The sequence below is a fragment of the Gymnoscopelus braueri genome (assembly GCF_963280865.1).
Source record: "Gymnoscopelus braueri genome assembly, chromosome: 4".
Taxonomy (NCBI): Eukaryota; Metazoa; Chordata; class Actinopteri; order Myctophiformes; family Myctophidae; genus Gymnoscopelus; species Gymnoscopelus braueri.
In genome coordinates, this window is record NC_137605.1 from 34,205,515 (window position 1) to 34,229,129 (window position 23,615).

The 23,615-nt window shown below is 40.0% G+C and overlaps 1 protein-coding gene across 1 annotated transcript in view; it reads left to right on the top strand.

Moving 5' to 3' along the window:
* Positions 1 to 723: 723 nt before the first annotated feature.
* Positions 724 to 23,615, top strand: part of LOC308084750 (diacylglycerol O-acyltransferase 1-like) — a 34,039-nt gene continuing 11,147 nt past the window's right edge. Inside the window, exons 1-6 of the mRNA XM_080427605.1 lie at positions 724 to 1,121; positions 4,219 to 4,306; positions 8,985 to 9,025; positions 9,297 to 9,382; positions 15,982 to 16,034; positions 17,764 to 17,869. Coding sequence (XP_080283731.1) covers positions 892 to 1,121; positions 4,219 to 4,306; positions 8,985 to 9,025; positions 9,297 to 9,382; positions 15,982 to 16,034; positions 17,764 to 17,869 — 604 coding nt within the window. The 5' untranslated portion in view covers positions 724 to 891. The remainder of the gene's footprint in view (positions 1,122 to 4,218; positions 4,307 to 8,984; positions 9,026 to 9,296; positions 9,383 to 15,981; positions 16,035 to 17,763; positions 17,870 to 23,615) is intronic.

Genomic DNA, 23,615 nt, shown 5'->3' on the forward strand with positions numbered 1-23,615 from the left:
AAAACTTTACAAGTTACTTTGCAGATTTGAATTATGATTACAAAACATACATAAACCTCTTAAGCCCTATTTAAACTTTGACTATAGCCGATTAGCTTGCGACGCATTGTGAGCTTGTAGATCTGTTATTTTCAAAAGATTTTTTATGAATTTTAGACATATGATAACTTGTGAAACAGGACATTCCGCATAATGAGTACTTTTACTTTTGGTACTTTAACTTTAAGGATATGTTGATGCCTATATTTTTTATACTTTTACTTAAAGGGATACTTCACTTTCGGGCCGGGGACACATTTAAAAAAAATATTAAAAATAAATGAAAAAAGTTATGGAAAATTCATGGCCCCCTCACGACACGCAGTGTCCTACTAATGTGTGAGGGGGCCATGAATTTTCCATAACTTTTTTCATTTATTTTTAATATTTTTTTTAAATGTGTCCCCGGCCCGAAAGTGAAGTATCCCTTTAAGTACATTTTGATTATTGGACTTTTACTTGTACAGTGTTTCTACATTACAGTATTGATACTTTTACTTAAGTACAACATTTGAGTGTTTTTTTCAAAACTGTCCAGACCATTTCCCACCGTGACTGTTCCAAAACAAACAAATTGGGATCCCGGGAGTAACCTGTCAGAGAAGTTACAGTTCATGATGATGCAGTCGAGGCGGCGTCATAATAACACACTCCTACTTTGTTGTACGTGTAAACTTTGGGCGGACAGTCCACTATTACTTCCTTTTGTTTACTACGATTGTGCAACAGAAGCAACAGGCATGCAGTGACAGTCGCCTCAATTTCATGGCATGGCAAGTGATTTGCTTGAGTGAAATAAGTTCAACAGTAGCCTATATTATTGTGTAGTGTTGTTGTTCGGTTCCTTACAGTATGGGGGATTCCAGCGCAGTGCTGGGGCCCATCAGTCGCCGGAGAAGAGCTACCATCTCGGAGGGGAGAGGGGCTGCTCTACAGCCGATGAATGGAGACTCTGTGGCGGCGTGTCAGAGTGCTGCTGCTGTGAAGAAGATACAACAAGGATCTGCATCATCATCAGTCCAACACTCTAAAACTAGGAATGAGAAAAGAAGACAAACAAATCTGCTCAGTGACAGATTGTGGTGAGAGAATAAGTTGCAATGTTTTGTTCGTGTTGGCTTTTAGTAGGATGGCGTTATGTGGGATAGACTGGCAGTGGTGGGAAAAGTATTCAATTTTTCTAAATTCACTTTATTGGTATAAAAAAAAATTACTTAGTAATTAAGGTACTCATTATGCAGTGTCCCATTTCACAAGTTTTCAAATTAATTAAAAATGTTTTTAATTAATTAAAAACAATTATAGGGCTGAAGTGGTTAATATGTTTTGTAATAATAATCAAAATCTACAAAGTAACTAGTAACTCAAGTTTTCAAAAAATTGTAGTGGAGTAAAAAGTACAATATTTGCCTCTGAGATGTATGGAGTAGAAGTACTGAAAACTAGAAACTCCAGTAAAGTAAAACAAAATACCTCAAAATTGTACTTAAGTGTACAGTACTTGAGTAAATGTACTTAGTTACTTTACACCGCTGACTAATGGTGTGTGTTATGATGAATTCACAGTGAGAGTTGTGTGCAAACATACCAGAGCCAGTGGCGGATGTTTCCCTAAAGTTTAATTCAGGTTACTGTCAGTATTGCCAGGTTTTGCGATAGAAACAAGCAACCAGGTCTATGAAAACAAGCCCAAAAGAAGCGAGCCCTTTAACATAAACATACATTGGCTTGAAGCTGTATTGTGACGCGTTGTGAGCTTGTAGATCTGCTATTTTCAAAAAAATCTTGAAAGCAATTTGACATTTTAACAACACAAATCTTTAATGGGTTGGGGGTCCCTCCCTGGCATAATGTTTTCAGATGGGGTCCGCAGACAAATAGGCCTACATATTCATTTGGGGGTCCTTGACATGAAACTGTTTGAGAACCACTGGTTTACACAACATTAGGAAACAAGCCTAAATAAGCAACTATACTTTAGAAACAAGGCAAAAAAACGCAACCCGCAATATTAAGCAACTTGACAGAAAAACAAGCCCAAAATGTCGCTTATAATAAGCGGACATGGCAACACTGGTTACTGTGATGACGAGTTAGCGATGGGTGTGTCATCGATTTATAATGCAGGCCGTGCCCACGGTGCAGCTGTGTCAAGTAATTAAGTACATAAGGGAGTATTTCCAATTTTCAGTACTTTTACTTTTACTCCACTACATGTACATATATCTGAGGCAAATATTGTACTTTTTACTCTGTACTCTGTTACTTTGTAGATTTTGATTATTAGGGTAATATAAAACATTACCCACAATTCAGGCCTATATTTCGGCCATTTGAAAATAGCCGATACAAGCTCTAAGCTCACAATGTGTCACATCGTGATGCACTGTGTGAGCTTGTAGATCTGCTATTTTCAAAATATTTGTATACATTTGAAAACTTGTGAAATTCTGCACAAAGAGTACTTTTACTTTTGGTACTTTATGTACATTTTGATACCAATACTTTTGTACTTTTACTCAAGTAAATTTTAAATTCCAGACTTATATGTATTTGAACCCTCAAGAAATGTAGATATACAATCAAATACAAAATATATATCTTTTTTAATTATATAGTGCCCAGTGTTCTCAGGGGCCCACTCTTCTGGTTACCGAAGGCAGTATGCAGAGATGACTGGGCACTTTTTTTTTTAACTGGGCACTGTGGCTATTTTTAGGAAAACTATTCGCGTGGAAAACTGGGTACTACTTGGGAATAAATGGGCTATATATTTTGTTCACATTAGCTCACATCAAATTTAGTTTAAACAGCTCATATATTTGCTGTTCATGCACCCATTTCTCTAATGTCCGCTTCCTTTTACAGTCCACACTGAGTGCCCACTTGACCTGTGCTGTGCCCACTTCGCTATAGTGCCCATACAGTCTTCTCAAGTGCCCACTTTAATGCCCAGTTTTCTCCTAAGTCGGCAGTTCAAGTTCACGTGTATTTCTGAGGGATGATGGTGTGAATGGGTCCTATAGACCCCTTAATAGACAACGTCACACTGGCTCCAAACGTAATACTGGCTCCAATTGAAACCCATTCTGTCAGGTCTCGCTAGTACGCGCCTCACTAGCCAACACAAAAGAGTGGGTTGGGGTGCGCACCCCAAAACAACAGGTTGAGAATTGATTGCATGGAACAATTGGATTGTTGGATATCATCCCTCAGGAATACACATGAACTTGAACTGCCGACTTAGGAGAAAACTGGGCATTAAAGTGGGCACTTGAGAAGACTGCATGGGCACTATAGTGAAGTGGGCACAGCACAGGTCAAGTGGGCACTCAGTGTGGACTGTAAAAGGAAGCGGACATTAGAGAAATGGGTGCATGAACAGCAAATATATGAGCTGTTTAAACACAACAAAATATATAGCCTATATATCTTTTTTATAATTTTATGATTCAATATTTTTTTTGGTGTGGCCATTAATCATTTGTTTGGTAAAGCAGCCATTAACTAAATATATCACAGCTGAGAGGGAGCTGAGAAATTGTGAAGTCCAACACGTGAATCAATTGGATAGCAGTGCCCAGTTACTATCCCCCCAAATAGTGCCCATTTATTCCCAAGTAGTACCCAGTTTTCCCCGCAAATAGTTTTCCTAAAAATAGTGCCCAGTTATCTCTGCATACTGCCTTCGGTAACCAGAAGAGTGGGACCCTAACACTGGGCAATAATTAAAAAATATATATATTTTGTATTTGATTGTATATCTACATGTCTTGAGGGGTCAAATACATATAATAATTTATTTATTATATTTAAGGCCCAATAATTCTACAAATGCTACCTATGATAGCCAGTCATTTTTGGAATAAACAAGAAGTTGGAGGGTAAATTTAGGTCTGATATTGATTTAATGTTGAGGTACCCACAAGGTTTAGGTGCCCACTTGACCTGTATCCCCTCCTTCAGTCATCCAGCAGCAGCTCCCAGCATTTTGATGATAAAAAACTGTCTTACCAATTACCGTACTCATTCATGTGAACATGTCTTGTCTCCACTCTGATTGTCACATCACATGTTGTAAGATCTGTACTGTCAGATTGTCTTTGTGATGTACAATACTATCCATTCATCAGTCATACATCAGTTTATCCACCCACTCATTTCTCTCTTTTACTCCAGCTGTCACCAGTCGCGGGAGTCCATGCTGAGCTCAGCCAGTGGTTTCAGCAACTACAGAGGAATTCTCAACTGGTGTGTGGTCATGCTGGTAAGACGCACGTACACGCACACGCGCACACACCAAATGGCTGAAACGTTGAAACCCATGTGAAACACTGTTCTGATATGAAGAGCCACGTATTAGTCCATTCTACCCTCCCGGTAGCACTTTAAACAAACATCCTCCTGCTAATAAGCATTAATTAACAGTTAATAAGGCACTTATAAGTCCTGGCATACCTGTTTCCTGTTCTGGTTACATGACCCATAGCTTCATTTGGTTGGCTGATTTCATTGGTTCATTTGATTGATTGCACCTGAGCGGATCATACGAAGCTATAGGAGAATGAACTGGATGTCACCTTCCAGAGACCCGGGACTACAGTTATGCACAGAGCCCATAAAGGATTTATTAACCTTAATAAGGCATTGTTCACACTTCATAGCAAAAGTCATAGTTAAACTGTTAATAATTGCATAATAAAATATGTTTTAATGTTAATATAGCAACAAAACAGCATAATAAAGGTTGAACACTGACATAATAGGTAAGGATTTCTCCGATCGCATGGCAACGCAAGACTACCTGCCGCCTTCTACACCTCAAGACCAAACACACAGTGGCCACCTAGTGTCATATCTAAACTGAACCAGCTGTAAGCTATAGCCACTTGGTCAGAATTTATTGGTCAGAATTTATTCTGACCAATTCACTTGATAGGTCGGGACCCAACCATACTTCTCCCTTTTACCCCAGGGGCAGAGTAACATGGGAAATAGACCAGGGTCAGAGGTAACAGATGATGTTCGGGAGCCGGGAGGACACAAGCTGTCAGGGTATAATTTGAAAAGCGATACAGGCGTTTTTTCCTCAATTTACGGAATTGCGCATCTGTAAGGGTGTTTTTGTTGCAACTTTCAAATGTGAGATGTCACCTAATGTCACCCAAAGTACAGTAGTTAGTCAGGACAAGACAGCTTTGTGTATTTGGCCTTTAAAGTCGTACGGTAAGGGCAAAGTACATCAGTGATTGCTACCGGAGCAGAGATCATAGATATGATACCTTCAGCCTTGTCAGAACAAAGGATAAAAACATCACTTACACACGTTAATATTGACCACATTTAAGATGGCCAACAGTGTTAGAAAAATAAATCTAGTACTGTTTATGACCATTCATTAGATCAAAATAACAATAATTTCATACTTATATTCTAACTGATCCAAGGAGATGACTGTATTATGCGTAACTCTAGATTTAGCCTAACAGTTTCTAAAGTGGAGGTGCAGAGTAGATTTAACCTGTAAAGTCAAATATCAACATCGCAATGTTTAGATAACTTAACATTAGCCGAAAAGAAAGAAAGAGGAACATGCAGGCAGTGATTTCATTGAGAAATGTTGGAAAGCAGAATAAAATAAAATGCATGAGTGTTCAGACACACACAGGCCAACTTCCATTAGGGAGCAGATACCCACACTATATGTACTGTAAATACTAAATATAAAACATGCCCACGTTATGTGTTAAACCCAGAAGCTGTTGTTTCAGGCCAAAAGAGTGAGTGATATTTAAAAGGTCAATAGCAAAATAATTGGAGGGATCATCTATATTTGAATATTAAAATAGCCAACTATCAAGATTCTCTCATAGGTAATCATACAGGAAGAAAATTCAGACAGAAAGCTTGAGTTTAGGTTAGGAGGGAATTATAATGGCACACTCCATACACACATCTGATTCTGTCCCCCTTCCACTCTTTCTGTTTAGGCAAGCAAACACTAACAGCAGTCTTCTGACCATTTTATGTGGAAATATGGCAGGGATCAGGCAAAATTGCAAACTCACAATTATTGTGGGGATTTCTTGCATTTGCTTCAGTTCTTGCGATTGCGAAATCCTGGAGGGCTTGAGGTGTACAGCCAGGATAGATCCACATATATTTGGCTACTGCAGCTCTCTCCCTGCGGCCCAAAGCAGGCTCTGCTCTCTGCTCTCCACTCTGTAACTTACTGGAAGTTGTAAGGAGAAATTCCCAGCCCCCTCACTTAGGAATGCATCATCTATATCACTACTAAGGTGGGCAGCATATTCGGTCATATCTGATTCTGAAAGTGACATGTGTGACCTGCATCACCCCCACTTAAAGGTTCTGATTGATTGAATACTTTATTAGCAGTTTGCAGAAACTGCTACTGCACTTAAAGGGTCTGAGACCTATTCTGGTGAGCATAAATCCAGCTTTAATCGACTCAATCCATACCATACATTTCAAAGTCCATACAGCTTAGTATACAGTGCAGTATATACAGTACTAAAGCAGGGCTTTTCAAAATGTTAAGTGAATGCAAAGTAAATTAACAGTCTCTCTCTTGGTCCTTTACGAGCAGTGCATCTAATAATTAAACACAAAGTTGGTATAATTATAAAAATTATATAATTGTAAAAGAATATACACCTATATATATGTGAGTCCTTAATCCTGAGTGCAGGTCCCCTTTAAGTAGGATATATTTTCAGAGCCATTGTTCCATAATGTATAGCTTCCTATAACAAAAGAGCCTGTTCAGCCTGACAATAACCTTGTGTCATGCTTTGTCACTATAGCTTTAATGGCAGAGAGAGGGAGGGAGCAAGACAAGAGACTGAAAATGATGGAGAATGTTAGAACATGAAAGAAAGAAAACTGTACATTGACAGTGACACTGTTGATGAACATTAAATACTGATGCTGAGGATTTTGTGTGAGGTGTAAAGTTAAGCATACGTTTATAAACATTCTCTGTAATTTAATTGTCAACATTTCAACACAAAATACAATAATGATCAGTGAATCAAAATGTCAACAAAGCTACTAGAGGGCAACTCTATTGTATCCAGGGGTGCTGCACTGCCACTGTGGATTATGGCTTAGATTCTGTTAGTAGTAAGCAAATTAAAATGAAAGGAATTAAATGATTCCATGTTTCTATAAATAACGCTCCTTTTCTGTTGCCTCAACACGTCTGATTCTGTGTCAGATCTGGTTTCCTGCCAGCTTAGATGCACTACAAAAAGAAATGACAATTTTAGCAAGACATTTTACTCTGAACTCAGACTTATCAAAGCATTTCTAGGGAATGTCTTCTTTACTAGCACAGGACAGCGTTGGGAGATGACATGCAATGAATGGCTTGAGGCAGGAATTTAAATCAGGACTTTGCAGTTAACAGTAAATGGCTTAGAAACACCAGGGTGCCTTTATTCAAATATATTTTCAATTAAATGATGTCACTCCATTGACAGGTATGTTTTTCTGGCCTCAAGAAACATCACTTGTTACACAGCACAAATGTCTTGTTTAAAGATGCAATTTCAAGATAAAAGAATTGTTATGGAATATGGTGTATATCCAATGTGTGTGTTAGCACACTTATCCCCAATCAGGTGAAATGTCTCCAAAATGCATACAAAATGTTTGCAAGGAGAGTAAAACAAATCGACATAAATATACCTCAAAATAAACAAAAAGCATCAATGCGAGATAGGCTCGACATCTTTTGCAGCTTCTCTCCTCCTCTGCGCCCGAGCAAAGTGATGGAATGGGAGAGGATGGGAGGAGAGGAGATAAAAACCAGTGAGGGCTGCTTGCTGTTAATCCATTCAGACCTGAGGCAGATTCTACAAATGTCTTCTAAATCCTAACAGTTTTTTGAAAAAAATTATGTTGCTATAGTATCAGTGGTTCTCTCACATTTTCATGTCAAGGACCCCCAAAATGATATGTATTTGGCCGCGGACCCCCATCTCAAAATATTTTGTTCCAGGGACCCCCAGAAGCAAAGATTTGAGTTACAAATAATATAAAATTATTGATTAAAAATATTCAAATCTTTTACAAAATATATCACGATTTTTCAAAAATAGCAGATTTACAAGCTGTAGATCTGCTATTTTTGAATAGCTAAAGAAATCTAAAATGACACAGATGCTTTCCCGATCTTAACGGGTTAATCCAGGCTTTGAACACAGATCGTTGTGTTCATCACAGGAGGCTTCTCTCGTTGCCGCTGAACTTCTGTCCCATCCCCAGTTAGCAGCATGGGGGCTTTGTGTTGATTAATGAGATATTACAATCCTTTTAGACAGAGGGAGAGATGAAAGGAGGAAGAAGAGGCGGAAGCAAAGAAATGAGTGGGGATACAGGGAGATATGGAGAAAAGAGTAAGGAGGAGGAAGAAGAAGTGGAAAAGAGACGGGAATGTTTTATTCCATTCAATTCAATTAGCAAAATGGAGGGAGGGGTAGACGAGACAAACAAGGAAAGCGTGTGAAGGAAGGAGAAAGGGATATATGCAGACTGTGGTCTGAAGATGGGGGAGAGGTGAAGAAAAAGGGAAGGAGGGAAAGTGGTGACAAAGAAAGATGGGCTGAATAAGGAAGTCAAATGATAGAGAAGTGAAAGAACAGCGTAAATAGTGAATAAAGTTAATGAGTAGCAGAATGTATTTGCTGAGCTTATCTATGAGCCTGTTTAAAACTAGTAACTCCTCATATTCCTTTTTTAATTTATGTACACGCATGCACACACACGCACACACACACACACACACACACACACACACACACACCCCCACACACACACACACACACACACACACACACACACACACACACACACACACACACACACACACCGGACAGGATTATTCAGCTAGTAACGTTACTATTTGTTTTGTTTTACAGGTGCTGAGCAATGCTCGTCTTTTTTTAGAAAACCTATTAAGGTGAGTATGGCTACAACCTTTTGCAAAGCATTTTGGTATAGTTTTACTGTATGTTTTCATGCCTGTCCTTTTTCAATTGTCATGTCCAATTATGAACATACATTGCTCCACATCAAACCATGGCTTTATGAAAGTTGAAAATTGCCGGAGACAAAATACATTTCTGTCATTGTAAACATTGAATATGATGTAAATTATTATGTACATATTCTGTATATACTGTAAACGAAAGTCACATTTTAATCTGTCATTTTATGTCATGGTTCATTAGATATGGCATCCTTGTGGACCCTATTCAAGTTATTTCCTTATTTGTGAAGGACCCCTATAGCTGGCCAGCGGCGTGCCTGGTAATTGGTAGGTACACTTAATAAACTTGAGACGTGGCCATAGGGATTTGAAAGCCATCAGTTGCTGATGACTGGTTACTTCTTTAGATAATTTACATAAGATGTCATATGGTGTTTGATATTGATATTTGGTATTGTTATGCCTGTTTAACATTTACTGTTCAAATTACTTGTGGCACTTTGTAAAGTGACTGAAGGCAGCAGTAAGGAAAAATGTGTGTTTTCTATCACATTTCTTCCCACACCTCCACAAACTCCTACAATGGTGTTTTGTTGATGACTAATAGTGTATTTATTCTACCAATCACAGACTTTACAAGAATATCCTAAGCCACTTTGGTTTCATAATCTCCCAGTGACTACAAAAACTGCCTAACTCTATTCCATTGCTTTGTGGTCTGATCATCACCCAGATGGATCTTTGGACTGTTGTATATGTACTGTATATAAGCACTATCACTATTGCACTGTTGCAGTTGATTTACTCAGAATTGCCATCAGACATTTCAGCCTGTACTCTAAGACTAGATACATTGAGTAGGTGGTTTAATGTATATGGTCATAACTGTCGTAACAAATTGTATGCAAGATATTTTTCTCATGTACATTGGAATCCAAGTGATCACTTTTTTAAATTAAGTCATTCATTAGGAATTGTCGTTGGGCAATTCAAACTGTAAATAGGTAATATTTGCCTAATATTTGCCTTCAGGTTTTTTTAACACTGCTACCCCTCTGTTTAAACAAGACTAGGCAGTCCTAGTTTAGTTGTACCCTGGATACAGCCAGGGAACATGTGTCTGCTCTGATAACGCAACTGTGTTAAGACAGCTTGGAGAAACTCGTAACATTTCCTTAGCAACAATATATTTAATCATGAATTGTGATACTAAAATCGTGATGGCTTGAGCACAGAGTGGAATGTTTTGGGATAATGGGAGTGCATACTGTAGGTTTCCATATTGAACAGGGAAATGGGGGTATACCTGCACATCACTGTGGTGGTTGTTGCTCGTGCGTTTCAACAATGCAGTGTGACTCATCGGGTGGTCAGTAAAGAACGTTCCCAACATCAATTTGTTCTAAAACTATTGCAAAACCACCTACAAGTTTATCAAATCATGACTTGAAATGTGTGTTTTGGATTTCAATAATTATTGTTTGCCTAAAGCACACAAGAAATCATTGCTGGGTTGAAGTAGTATATGTTAACTTTAAGAATTGTTTATTTATCTTAGAAGAGTTGTAACAAACAAGTCTTATTTCAATACATTGCTACTTGGTTTAAGATGTTCATATATAAACTTGTTTTCTTTTTTGCTGTTTGTTCCATCAGTGAATGTCTGCATTGCTGCAGCTCACTCTCTTGAGGGACAATTACCTGCCCTACATACTGCAAACTGTTACTGTACTGCAGAGAGAGAGAGAGAGAGAGAGAGAGGGAGAGAAGGAAAGGGGAGAGAATGGGGAAGTGACAGGGAAAGAGGGAGAGAGAGTTTGGGGGGTAAGGAAGGTAAGAAAAGAGATAGGAGGACCTGAGAGTTGTAGACAGTCCAGGGTTAAAGAGAAAGATGGAGAGAGAGAGGGAGTAAGAGAGAGAGCAAGAGAGAGAGGGAGAGTGGTGGAGGAAGGCATTAAAGTGGGGGACAGAGAGAAGGACAGAGTTAATGTAAAGTACTGCAATAAGGGAGGGCAAGACGGGAGAGAGAGGAGAAGAGGTAATGTAGTGAAGTACTGCACCGAACAAAGATATGGGCAGTGAGAGGAGTGTGAATGGGATTCTCTTTACAGCATCACGGACAGTAAAGCATCCCAGCTCCCCTGGGGAGTGGAGTAGTTTCAGACTCACTGCAGCAACTTTTATTCTCTCTCTCTCTCTCTCTCTCTCTCTCTCTCTCTCTCTCTCTCTCTCTCTCTCTCTCTCTCTCTCTCTCTCTCTCACATACACACATGCAAACACACACATAACATACCCTTTTATGAATATAGTGCATCTTCAATCAAAATGAACAGTTTGGAACAGCAACCTATTCAACTCTGAATGCACTCAACCAAGTGATGTTTCTGGCTGCCCAAATGGAAATAGGAAGACTCAGATTAAGCTGTGTGTGTGTGTGTGTGTGTGTGTGTGTGTGTGTGTGTGTGTGTGTGTGTGGGGGGGTGGTTTGAGTGAGGTGAGGGTGAGGTTGTTGATTAGTGGCTTTAATGCCACTGCAGTAGTAGCCATTTTGTATCCTACATAATTAATGACCGTTCACCTTTAGGTCGCCATGCTGAATTTCATCCTTAAAATGGTTGAATAATGGGCGGAAGGCCATCCAAAAGCCATCGATCCCATACGATCAAAAAGATTGATTAACCGTGAAATAAGACACCTGCCAAGTACCCTTCCTGTGAACTCTTGTTTAACTTTGAGAACATTGGCTTAGACGTCTCTCTCACTCTGTTACTAGAGTTTAGAGATACACAGCCTCAATATCAAAACATCACACACACACACACACACACACACACACACACACACACACACACACACACACACACACACACACACACACACTTCATAACTCTTAGAATAGATGTGATCTTGAAGCCAACTTGGCAATGTCACTATACTTTATTCAATTGGTGACAATGTTACCTCAAGTCAACAGTTTTATAGTCTAAAACTAACTTCTATTGACAACCTGTCACACCCTTAAGAGTACACCTATTTAGGGAACACAGCTCTTTTGTTACTTTTCAAAATTATAATAAGTTCATATCAACATGTACCATGTCAAAATGTAGCATTGTATAACCCTAACCAGAGACACATTCAACATACAACAAAGAGCACACATACAGTAGTTATTATAACAACCATCTATGATAAAAAAGTAATTATGTATCTCTATATGTATCTTATCCACATGAACCCTAAAATCCCTATTCTGGGCATGTCATAATAGTTGTGGGCTTAGATCAGCAGTTTTTAGTATTTCTGTGTATCTTCTGTACTGTACCCAGAGTTTCACTAAAGCCTACGTGATGACATTTTGGAAAGATAGAAGAGCTACGCCAGGTTGTGTGTGTCTGGTCTGTTGGGATTCAAACAAGAAATGATACAGTCATACTATACCAGCTTGCGGCAAGCTTTTTTTTGCCCCGATCGAATTATTTTTTTTCAAGTATTTTCATGTTGCGAGACGACACGAGCCACCCGGGACAAAATGATTATGGTGTGTGTGTGTGTGTGTGTGTGTGTGTGCGTGTGTGTGTGTGTGTGTGTGTGTGTGTGTGTGTGTGTGTGTGTGTGTGTGTGTGTGTGTGTGTGTGTGTGTGTGTGTGTGTGTGTGTGTGTGTGTGTGTGTGTGTGTGTGTGTGTGTGTGTGTGTGTGTGTGTGTGTGTGTGTGTGTGTGTGTGTGTGTGTGTGTGTGTGTGTGTGTGTGATATTTAAAGTGATGTCCTGGGCACACATACACTCCACTTACTGCATAATTCCAAACTCCGCTGGAATTGATAGTTTTGTTGCGACAACTTGCGAGCCGTCACCAGGGCAGGCAGGCCTGTCTAGTAGGGTTATGATGCCATAGCATGGGAGGACGACCGCCGTTTATATGGGAAGTCTCCCCATTGGCTTAAAGGACAGCCAATGATGAAAAAGTGTCGAAAAGGTCTCGACTAGTTGCTCTGTCTGTTCATAGACCAGCCGCTCTTCGAGCAAGCTGGTAAAAAGCACATGGAGCACAGATTGAAACCCATCAGTGAAGCTGTGCTGGAGCTCAAGGACTCAGCCTGGACTAATCACATGGACTTATCGTCTGAGCTTGGGGAGTTCAAAGGATTTCGAGCAACCTGCAATGAAATGACTCTCAACACATTAAGGCCCAGGCCAGACTTGCTGCGAGCCAAATTAGTTGAGGAAACTTCACCGTTTTTTTGCCAGGGGAAGAGGAGGCTGCGTTGGCTGCACTAAGGAAGGAGCAAACGCTGAACAATGTGCTGAAGGAGAAAATCACTGCTGGGACGTTGAGGTTGGGGATAGTACATTTTGGGAGGTGGGCCATCGACAGATATGACCAACTGGACGGTAGACGAAGGTTTGATCCAGCTCGACCAAGGGGGATATAAACTCTCATTTAAGCCAGAAAAGGGCTACATTGGTCTCTCTGGAGCCTCATGCGGTGGATGGATGCCTCTGTGAGTCACCAATCAACCTTAGACGATCCATGTGCCTCTGGACTATGGTGATGGAGTTGTGTTCTTCATTGATGCTGACACCAGTGAGTTGCTGAATCATTTTGTTGACACATTCACAAAGAGATTGTTTCCCTACATAAGTACCAGCTGCTGTCCCCTCCACCCTGTGAGAGTGCTGCCAACAAGTTGAATAGATGAGTAGTGCAATCCCTTTTCAGAGTTTACGGCTGAATCATTTGCTCATAGAATGAGGTTTCATTCACCTTTTTATTTTGATGTATTTCAATGTTTTCTTTTGGTAATATTTTGTTTTCTTACGGCATTCTGCTGTTTTCCGCAAAGCTGTGTGCTACAGTATGCAAGGGTTTTGTCTTGTTTGGGACACTTTGACCCTCAGTAAGCTCCCCAGTGTCCATCTATCTATAGATGGGTTTCCCGTTGGTAAACATGAGAGGATGATGCGCGCGCAGTGGAGGGAAGAGCCTGTAGATGGCGCTATTACCCGCAGCAGCTCTGGCCATAGTACATTGATAAAATAAATGGTCTTCACCGGGTTTAATGAAAGTAGATTAAATGATGCAGTTTGTAATATCTTCTTTACTCAATAAAAATGATTTGTCGGAAGTTGGATCTGTCTGTATATAATAGCAGCATTATGCCTATTATGCCTATAATAGCAGCATTATGCCTATCTAAATCCCGAAAATAACAATAGAGTGAATGGCACTTCCGGGTCGTTCTACCTCCCGCATGCGCAGATTGCACACTCTGCTCTGTGATGACGTCGCGCGGAAACCCATCTATAGGTAGGCTGAATGAAATCCAGATTCATTTCATTTCATTTCATTGGTGTATCACAGTATACAATACAATTCCTATCAGAGGATTATAATTCATTTAATCTGACAAAACCAAAACCCCAAAAATCCAAAGTAAAACCCTATCCTATTCGTCGTCTTCATATTGTCTAATTATTACATTTTTATAACTTTTTTAATTGATAAATATTTGTACAACCCTTAAAAGGTGGCTTAACAGGTGGCTTAACATATACAATGTTAAACAAACATCAGCTGCGTGCGTGCGTGCGTGCGTGCGTGCGTGCGTGCGTGCGTGCGTGCGTGCGTGCGTGCGTGCGTGCGTGGATAGATAGTTTTTTTCCCCACAGAAACCTTTTAAAACTATACTGCTTTAGAGGGTTCATGCACGTAATTGTTCCGCTTTTCCCCCTTTTTTTTAAACCAAAATTGCCTCCCTATTGTTCTACCATAGACCATAAACTGCCAGGTCGTATACACAGTGGATAGGCTGATGGAAGACTTTATGTATAGCTGAGTAGATGATGCTTTATAGACTATAGAGGACACGTGTTGCGGCCGAGTCGCAGGCCGGTAAGGGATTTAGCTGTCTCTCTTATAGTGATTGTTTACATGCCTTTTCAGTATAAAATAACAATGAGTAGTATTGTAATTTACAAACTGGGTTTTATCAAAATAAATCAAAAGGAACCATCACACCAATGAGTTTGTACTGTAGGTGTGGGCCCTTTCACTCTCCTGTCTAGCAGGTGGTGTGTGCTGTGCAACACATATGCTCTGTTAGTGCTGGCTCATTTCATTCATAGGCTGCTACTCTCTCTCTCTGTGTGTGTGTGTGTGTGTGTGTGTGTGTGTGTGTGTGTGTGTGTGTGTGTGTGTGTGTGTGTGTGTGTGTGTGTGTGTGTGTGTGTGTGTGTGTGTGTGTGTGTGTGTGTGTGTGTGTGTGTGTGTGTGTGTGTGTGTGTGTGTGTGTGTGTGTGTGTGCACGCTCCTGCCCTGTCTTGTTAACAGGGCAGGAGGTTGACCCTACCAGACCAACAGTCTCTCAGTGGCAGTAGACACCTTCATTTGCTTAATTCAGTTATGCTTTGCTTTATTAGCAGTTAGCACCACATGCAAATGTTACACAATGCCATTTCATGCGAGTATGAAACTGGATTTATTTTTGATGTAATCATTATCTATACTGTACTTATTTGTTTGTATTCTTTGTTTACAGCTGACAATTGAACTTGATGTTCTTTTCTACCAGAAACTTAAATCTGCCTTTGAAAAACAAAATATTTTAGGACTTGTCTCACTTAATATCTCACAGCGAGAGTCAGATGGCAGTGAAATCAAATCTAACTGAAGGGCTGCTTGAACCTTTCATTCTCTGAACCGAAACAGTAACTTACTATTGTTGTTATGTACTGGCCTTACAGAACTGCGGCAGTGTATTACGTATGTATGTACGTACGTACGTATAGTACAGTATGTATGTACGTTTGTAGGTATATGTTTCTATATATATGGGGTGCCAATCCATCGTTTTAACATTCAGTAATGTAATATAGGATCACTGAAGTCAAGTGCTAACATGATGTTTTTACTGTCTTTCTACAGTGTCCAATGTGTTCATACTGGTGGCTCTCTACACAGAGAGACAGCTGTCCATGGTGAGTTCATCAACATTCAGTCATTTGTGAGTGTCGGTGCACTTTGGGATTTTTTTTCATTTTTAATCAAATAAAATGCTTTGTTTTCAAAGGTAGAACTCTACATTCCGATTGTAATCATAGCTATTGAGTGCTTATTCAGTAGCAGTCTCCCCATCTCTCCAGCTCTTTAGTAAACAAAACATACATACTCGGGTCTGGATACCAATTTTATCCGGTCAGAGGAGAGAACTCTACGAAGATCATCTATCAGCTTACATTTTTTTGTATTACAGTTACAGCTGATTTATTTATCACTTTTTTCATCACTTCCATTTTCATTTGTTTATCCTGTATCCTGTTTGAGTTATCCTGATTGGATAAAATTGGTATCCCGACCTAAAAATACTTTGGTATCCCGAAAAATTTTTTTTGGCAGACCTCTGTTACTTAACAAACACTAGTCTATTGCAATGATTGCTATCAGAATACACAGTAGAGCTATTTAACACTTTCTTTAACAAAATAAATATCACACTAAAGTTTTGGGGAAACTCAGAGTGCTGTCACAATTTCTGTTAGCTTCCTCAGATATCTCCCTGTCAGAGTGCTCCTCAGACCTCCTTGAATGGCTAAAGGGCAACTTGGCCTATATTTAACCCATTAAGACCTGAGGCCGATTCTACAAATGCCTTCTAAATCAGTAGTTCTCACACTTTAAAGATTTTAAAAAAAAATGATCAAAAGTAGCAGATGTACAAGCTCGCGGTGCGGCACGAAGTGGCGCGCTGTGAGCTTGTATATCTGCTATTTTTGAATAGACAGCGCAAAAATCTAAAATGACCCGGCTTTCCCGGTTTTAATGGGTTAACCCGAATCCTATTGTTCTATTGTGAGGAGGACAAGAGAAAATCTGACTTAACACTTCCCAAAGCATTCTGGGTCTCCAGAGTGGCGAGCTCTCGAGAGTCGAGACCCACAATGCATTGTAAAGTGCTATGCCAGATTTTCAAGTTCCTCCTCAACAATAGAACAATAGGATTTGGGTTAAAAATAGGTGGTCGCCCTTTAAAATATTAATGAATGGTGCCAATTGAATCAGTAACATTTTCGCTGCCACGTGTTTACCTTATTTGAGTAGACATTATGAAGGTGAACAAACTTTAAGGCCTTACACAGTTTACAACAGCAGCCTTAAAGAAGTACAGTAGTTCACCCAAAAATGTACTTTTTCTATCGAAAATTACACTCTCTATCGAAAATTACACTCTCCATGAAGCCTTGAATTCATGGAGGGTTTATTTTTTGTCGCATTCCTAAGCCAATAATTTGATGACCGGCGGAGTCTCCGGTAGACTCAGTAGGAGACTCAAAAAGTATCCTACTGAGTCTCCTATTGGTTCAGGAATGCGACAAAAAAAAACAAAAAACAAGGCTTCATGGGGTGTGTAATTGATAGAAAATAAGCCCTTTTTTTGGGTGAACTACTCGGTTAACCACTTGAAGCCCAGCATCCATATTCTGGTTGGAACATTAGCCAAGAAGAGCTGATCTACAAGCTCACAATTGTGCTATTTTAGCTATTTTTAACAAAGAGATTTGCTGTAGAGGTAAAAAAAAACGTTTTAGTTCAGGTCTGTTTGACTAAGTCTAGAGGGTTTAAGTGGTGAAAATATGCATGGGCAGACAGAGAGTAGTGGAGAATATAGTAAGCAGTCTGGTAACCATTACCCTCCTCTTCTCTTCTCAGGGTTCGTTCAGTGAGCGTGTGGGTCTTCTGGTCCACTGTGTCAACCTGTCAATCATCCTCAGCTTCCCTGCTGTGGTGGTTCTCTCGGTCCCTTCCACGACTCCAGGTAAACACATTGGACACCCCCATTGGACCAATCACAATGCAGCAGTTTACTGTACCAGTGGTGATTTGCACTGGCTGGCACTTTGCTTGACTGAAACATGGTCTTTTAGCATTCATGCTAGGGCTCCTACTCACAGTATGACAAGCACCTAATGAGCTACTGGACTGAGTTAGTGAACCCTAGCATCCCTACTCTGGGGCTAACATTCGGCGAAAATAGCCCATCTACAAGCTGGCAACTAGGGCTGTCACGATTATTCATTTAAGTCGACGATTAATTGTCACTCAAATAATTGTGATTAACGATTTAATTGTGTGTTTGGCATTGAACATTGGAACATATAAATAAAATAAATTGCACAGGGCAGATATGACAAATAACTTAAACATACAAAGACATTATTGACATGTTTAATAATGTTATACATGTAAAAATAGCTAAAAAATACCTGATCTACAAGCTTACAACGCGTCACGAAGTGATTCGTTGTAAGCTTGTAGATGTTTTTTGTAGAGCTCTTTTATAGAGCTTGAAAAGCTTTGTAGAGCTTGAAGAGCTTTTTTTTATATTTGAAAATGTGTGAAACTTTTTCAACATGGAGACGATTATGACGATTATGAAAAAAGAATTGCGATTATCTCAAATAATTGCGATTAGACGATTATGTAATAATTGTGACAACATGTTGTGAGCTTGTAGGTCGGCTATTTTGGGTGGGAACATTTGGGACAGACCAAAAACAGGGAGGGGCCTCCTAGTATTAGAGCCCTTTGGGTAATCTGGTCAACTAAGTATAGGATTCAAATGGTTAACTATCTATACTCATAAACCAGCCTACATTTCACCTTCATAAACGGGACAGAGCATCACACATTGCCCTTCAGAGAAACAGCTGGCTTGTTCCTTATAGTGCAGTAAAAAAGAAATCTCTCTCTCGCACAGTGTCATAATGGGAGTGTGTTAGTGCTTATGGAATCAGTTGGTCGTGACTGGATTGCACCCAGTTGGCTCTGAAGGGAGATGAGACGGAGGAGCAGAGCGGAGCAGAGGGAGGAGAGGGAGCAGAGGGAGGAGAGGGAGCGGAGAGCTGCCAAGGCAGGCGTGGTTTAACCCTTTCAACCCGGGAACGCATCTGTGTCATTTTAGATTTTAGCTATAACCATCATTTTATAGTTTGGTTATCAAAAAATGGCAGATATACAAGCCCATAGAGCGGCACCGAGTGCCGCGCTATGAGCTTGTAGATCTGCTATTTTTTCTTTTTATCGTGAAAATGTGTGCAAATCTTTGAATATATATATTTTAAAGCGAACATTTGTAACTCAAATCCTTTCTTCTCGTGGGGGTCCCTGGAACTAAATATTTTGAGATGGGGGTCGGCGGCCAAATACTTCATTTTGGGGCTCCTTGACATGAAAAGGTTTGAGCACCACTGATATAGCAACATTTTTCAGAAACCTGTTAGGCTTTAGAATACATTTGTTGGTGCGTTCCCGGATTGAATGGGTTAAAATGACGGGTCGTCCAAGGGTCAACCTCCTTGTGTGTTCATCAGGTTGCCTGTCAGACAACAGGCAGCCCTCACTAAATATGAACAGACAGCTAATGATCATACTGCATACTAACTGTACACTACACATTATTTTACTGTATACTAAGCATTAGGACTGGGCGATATAGACACGATCAAACATCTTTTATTTTATTACATCTTTTTACCTCTATCGATATTGTGACTATAATACGGTATTTCTTAATTATTCCAAAAATAGCATATCTACAAGCTTACAATGCTTTGATGCATTGTGAGCTTGTAGATCTGCTATTTTTTGCTATTTTTGAAAATATTTAAAACCAGGAAAAAACAATTATGCCATATCATGATATTATGATATCTAAAATCCTAAACCAAATCTGGCCTCATATCACGATATCAATATAATAATATAATCGATAATTTAATCGATAATAATAATATATTATAATCGATATATTGCACAGCCCAAAAAATAATTATTAAAAAAGATACAGAAAAGGGTCATTATGAATATGTAAGATGAATTTACTGTACATCACAGAAGTGATTGACTATACAGTGTAGAAGTCATATGAGCCAGCTGGCAGGTCACAGCCTGCATACATACTGCGGTTGCATTGGACTGGCCAGCTTTCAGCCATCAGTCAGCCTCTTCCACTAATCTGCTGCCCACAGCGTAGAGGTAAAAAGTTGCAGCTTCCACCGAAGGCCGTTTTAATCCATTAAGACCGGGAAAGCATCTGTGTCATTTAAAGATTACTTTTGGCTATTAAAAAATAGCAGATATATAAGCGCTATGAGCTTGTAGATCTGCTATTTTTGAAAAATCGTGAACATTAATTGTGTGCAAATCTTTGAATATATATATTTTTTCAAGCAAACATTTTTAACTCAAATCTTTGCCTCTGGGGGGTCCCTGGAACAACATGGGGGTCCGCGGCCAAATACATATCATCTTGGGGGCCCTTGACATAAAAACGTTTGAGAACCACTGATTATAGCAACATAAGTCTTTTTCTTTTAAATGGATTTAGAAGACATTTGTATAATCCCCAGAAGCAAAGATTTGAGTTACAAATGTTTGCTTAAAAAATATATATATTCAAAGATTTGCAAACATTTTCATGATTTTTACAAAAAATAGCAGATCTACAAGCTCATAGCTATGAGCTTGTATAGCTGCTATTTTTGAATAGCCCAAAGTATAAGATAATGGTTAAAGTGGTTCAAATCTAAAATGACAGATGCTTTCCCCGGTCTTAAGGGGTTAATGTATGGACTCTGCCAATGTGCCTCGTCATGAACTTGAAAACTTGTTTCGAATTTGTGTAACACCAAGGTCACACCTGTCATTTAGCCTCTCCAAAAAAAAAAGACACAGCAGGGGCTTCATGTGTGTCATTAACATAATATATTTAGCTTGGATAACAGCAAGACGTTGGCATAGGTTCATTGCTTGGACCTTCATTTTGAAGGGACACTATAGCACTTTTTTGATGTTGCATTTCAGTTATTTATTGATGGTTACGGTAGTCTATAGCAGTGGTTCTCAAGCTGTAGGAGGTATCGCAAGTGGGCCTCAAAATAATTGGCAAAACACCAAGGTTTGAATGATAATAATATAACATTCATATTAAAAAGTTGTTTTTCCCCGCCCCGCTTCCCTCCCCCGAACACGGGCCAATTGTGTTCGCATAGACGCCAGTCAATGCCGGATGCACTATGGTGGATTTGAACCCACAACCTGGTGGTGGGCAGGGACTATACCACTGCACCACCCGAGCGTCGTGCAGCCAATCATTTGATGACCAGGAGGAGTCTCAGTAGGAGACTCTTTGAGTCTCCTACTGAGACTCAGCCGGTCATCAAATGATTGGCTCAGGAATGCGACAAAAACTAAAACATCTCCATGAATTCAAGGCTTCATGGGGTGTGTAATTGATAGAAAATAAGTAATTTTTTGGGTAAACTACAATTCCCATGATGCATTTCGTGGCCAAGCACAGGCCTGGCATGACCCTATAGGGCCCCTTATGGACACATGTGGTTACCTTTGTACACACTCTGAGTTAACACCAGGGATTTTACTGTGTGCTTTCAAATACATTATATTGAAAATATGATGCTGTGTTTCTTATTCTTAATGATTTTAACAAGACCTTTGGGGGTGTCTCCTCTCCTCTCCTCTCCTCTCCTCTCCTCTCCTCTCATCTGTTCTCTCACTGGGAGGTGAGGCAGTAGAGGAATCGGTCCATCTGTCTGTCAGTACTCAACGCCGCTGTTTACACAGGAAGGGCAATGACAGAGGGCAGATGTACAGTGTGTGTGTGTGTGTGTGTGTGTGTGTGTGTTTGGGCGCTGATGAAGGCTGTTGATTAATGTCTGCCTTTGAATGACAGAGCGAAAAGTTAAAGACAGCTTGTATCAGGGTGTGTGGAGACAGGCAGATCGGGGGCAAGACAAAATCTCTCTCTGTGTGTGTGTGTGTGTGTGTGTGTGTGTGGTGTGTGGTGTGTTGTGTGTGTGTGTGTCAGAGAGACAGACAGACTATTAGCAGTCCCTGGCTCTTCCTCAAGCTCAGCCTCCAAATAATAACTAATAATTTTGCATAGACAAAAACACTTAACTCGTCTCTATTTATACAACTAAAGCATTCTGTAGTTCCAGCCAAAGTGGAATCCATGAATAATAATCAGTTTATTTGTTGTACATTTTAATGAAGACTTCTTGTGGGTGCTGTTGGGAAGTTGTTGGCCACCTTCTCTTGGCGTTGTTTCATTTGTTCTCTTTCAAAAGTCTGCTGCACAAGGCTTATTATGATTTCTTGTGAGAAATAAGGAAATGTGCTCCAACACAAACCAAACCAGATCTTTCTTTTAACCACCAGAACCACAGCATGCCTATTCTGGGGCGAACATTCGGCAAAAAAGAGCTTGTAGATTGGCCATTTTTGGTGAAGAGATGTGTTGTAGAGAGAAAAAAGAGTAGGCCACAGTTTCTGTATAACTGAAGGCTGTTTCACTAAGACTAGAAGATTTAAGTGGTTCATTCTGGCTTTAGCGTATGCCATCATAGTCCGTTAAACGTCAGTAATGTTGTATTGTGAAAACCATGCATACATATTTACATAGACCAGAGAGACATTATACACAGTAAAATATTCTTTTAACCCTAAGATGGTGGCCAGGAGCCATTTCTTCTCTCAACGTTAAATGAATGCTTACAGATACTGTATTGTGATAGGCCAAATATTGGCCCATATAGGCCTAACGTTGAGCTCTAATAAAGACTGTTGCAGACTTTTTTTTTTTTTTTAAGACATCATATGAGTAAGCGAATGTGATGTAAAACAGGATGCTGATGGTAGGAACTCTGAAAACAGACTGAAATGGAGGTGGTGCAACAGTGTAGGATTGCAGTGCAGCTGTGTGTGTGTGTGTGTGTGTGTGTGTGTGTGTGTGTGTGTGTGTGTGTGTGTGTGTGTGTGTGTGTGTGTGTGTGTGTGTGTGTGTGTGTGTGTGTGTGTGTGTGTGTGTGTGTGTGTGTGTGTGTGTGTGTGTGTGTGTGTGTGTGTGTGTGTGTGTGTGTGTGTGTGTGTGTGTGTGTGCGCGGTCACTAACTAGCCATCTCTGTGTCTAACGGTAGGCACAGACCGGAGAATGTGCATGTGACGCACGCGAGCCCTGCACACACGCAGTTATAGATCCAATCCTATTTTAAAGCTTGCGTATGCAGGGCTCGCGTTAACCGTGTGCCTGGTGTAGCCGGTATCATTGATATCAATTGGATCTTTGAAAAGCCTGGTGTAGTCCGGGCTAAGATGGTTAGCGTATGAGACCTACTGTGGTCTGATGCCATGTATACCTTGACCTTTGCCTATTTACTGTACTGGCATATTGCGTGTGTGCATGTGCGTGTGCTCTGTACACTACACCACTCACTTGGTGTATATCGTTGCTGTCGGGTGGAAAACTTGTATGTCCAAAACCGTTGCTAATTTGTGATTTTTTTTTATATAGTGAAAATAGCAGATCTACAAGCTCACAACGCATCACATCGCAACGCGCTGTGAGCTTGTAGATCTGCTATTCTCACAACTTTGGTGTGACACTCTTGTATGATGAAGTATTGCATTAAATTACAAAAAGAAAAACATAAGAAGTGTAGAAATTTAGAGATACAAGGTTTCTGCCCAACAGCAACGACATG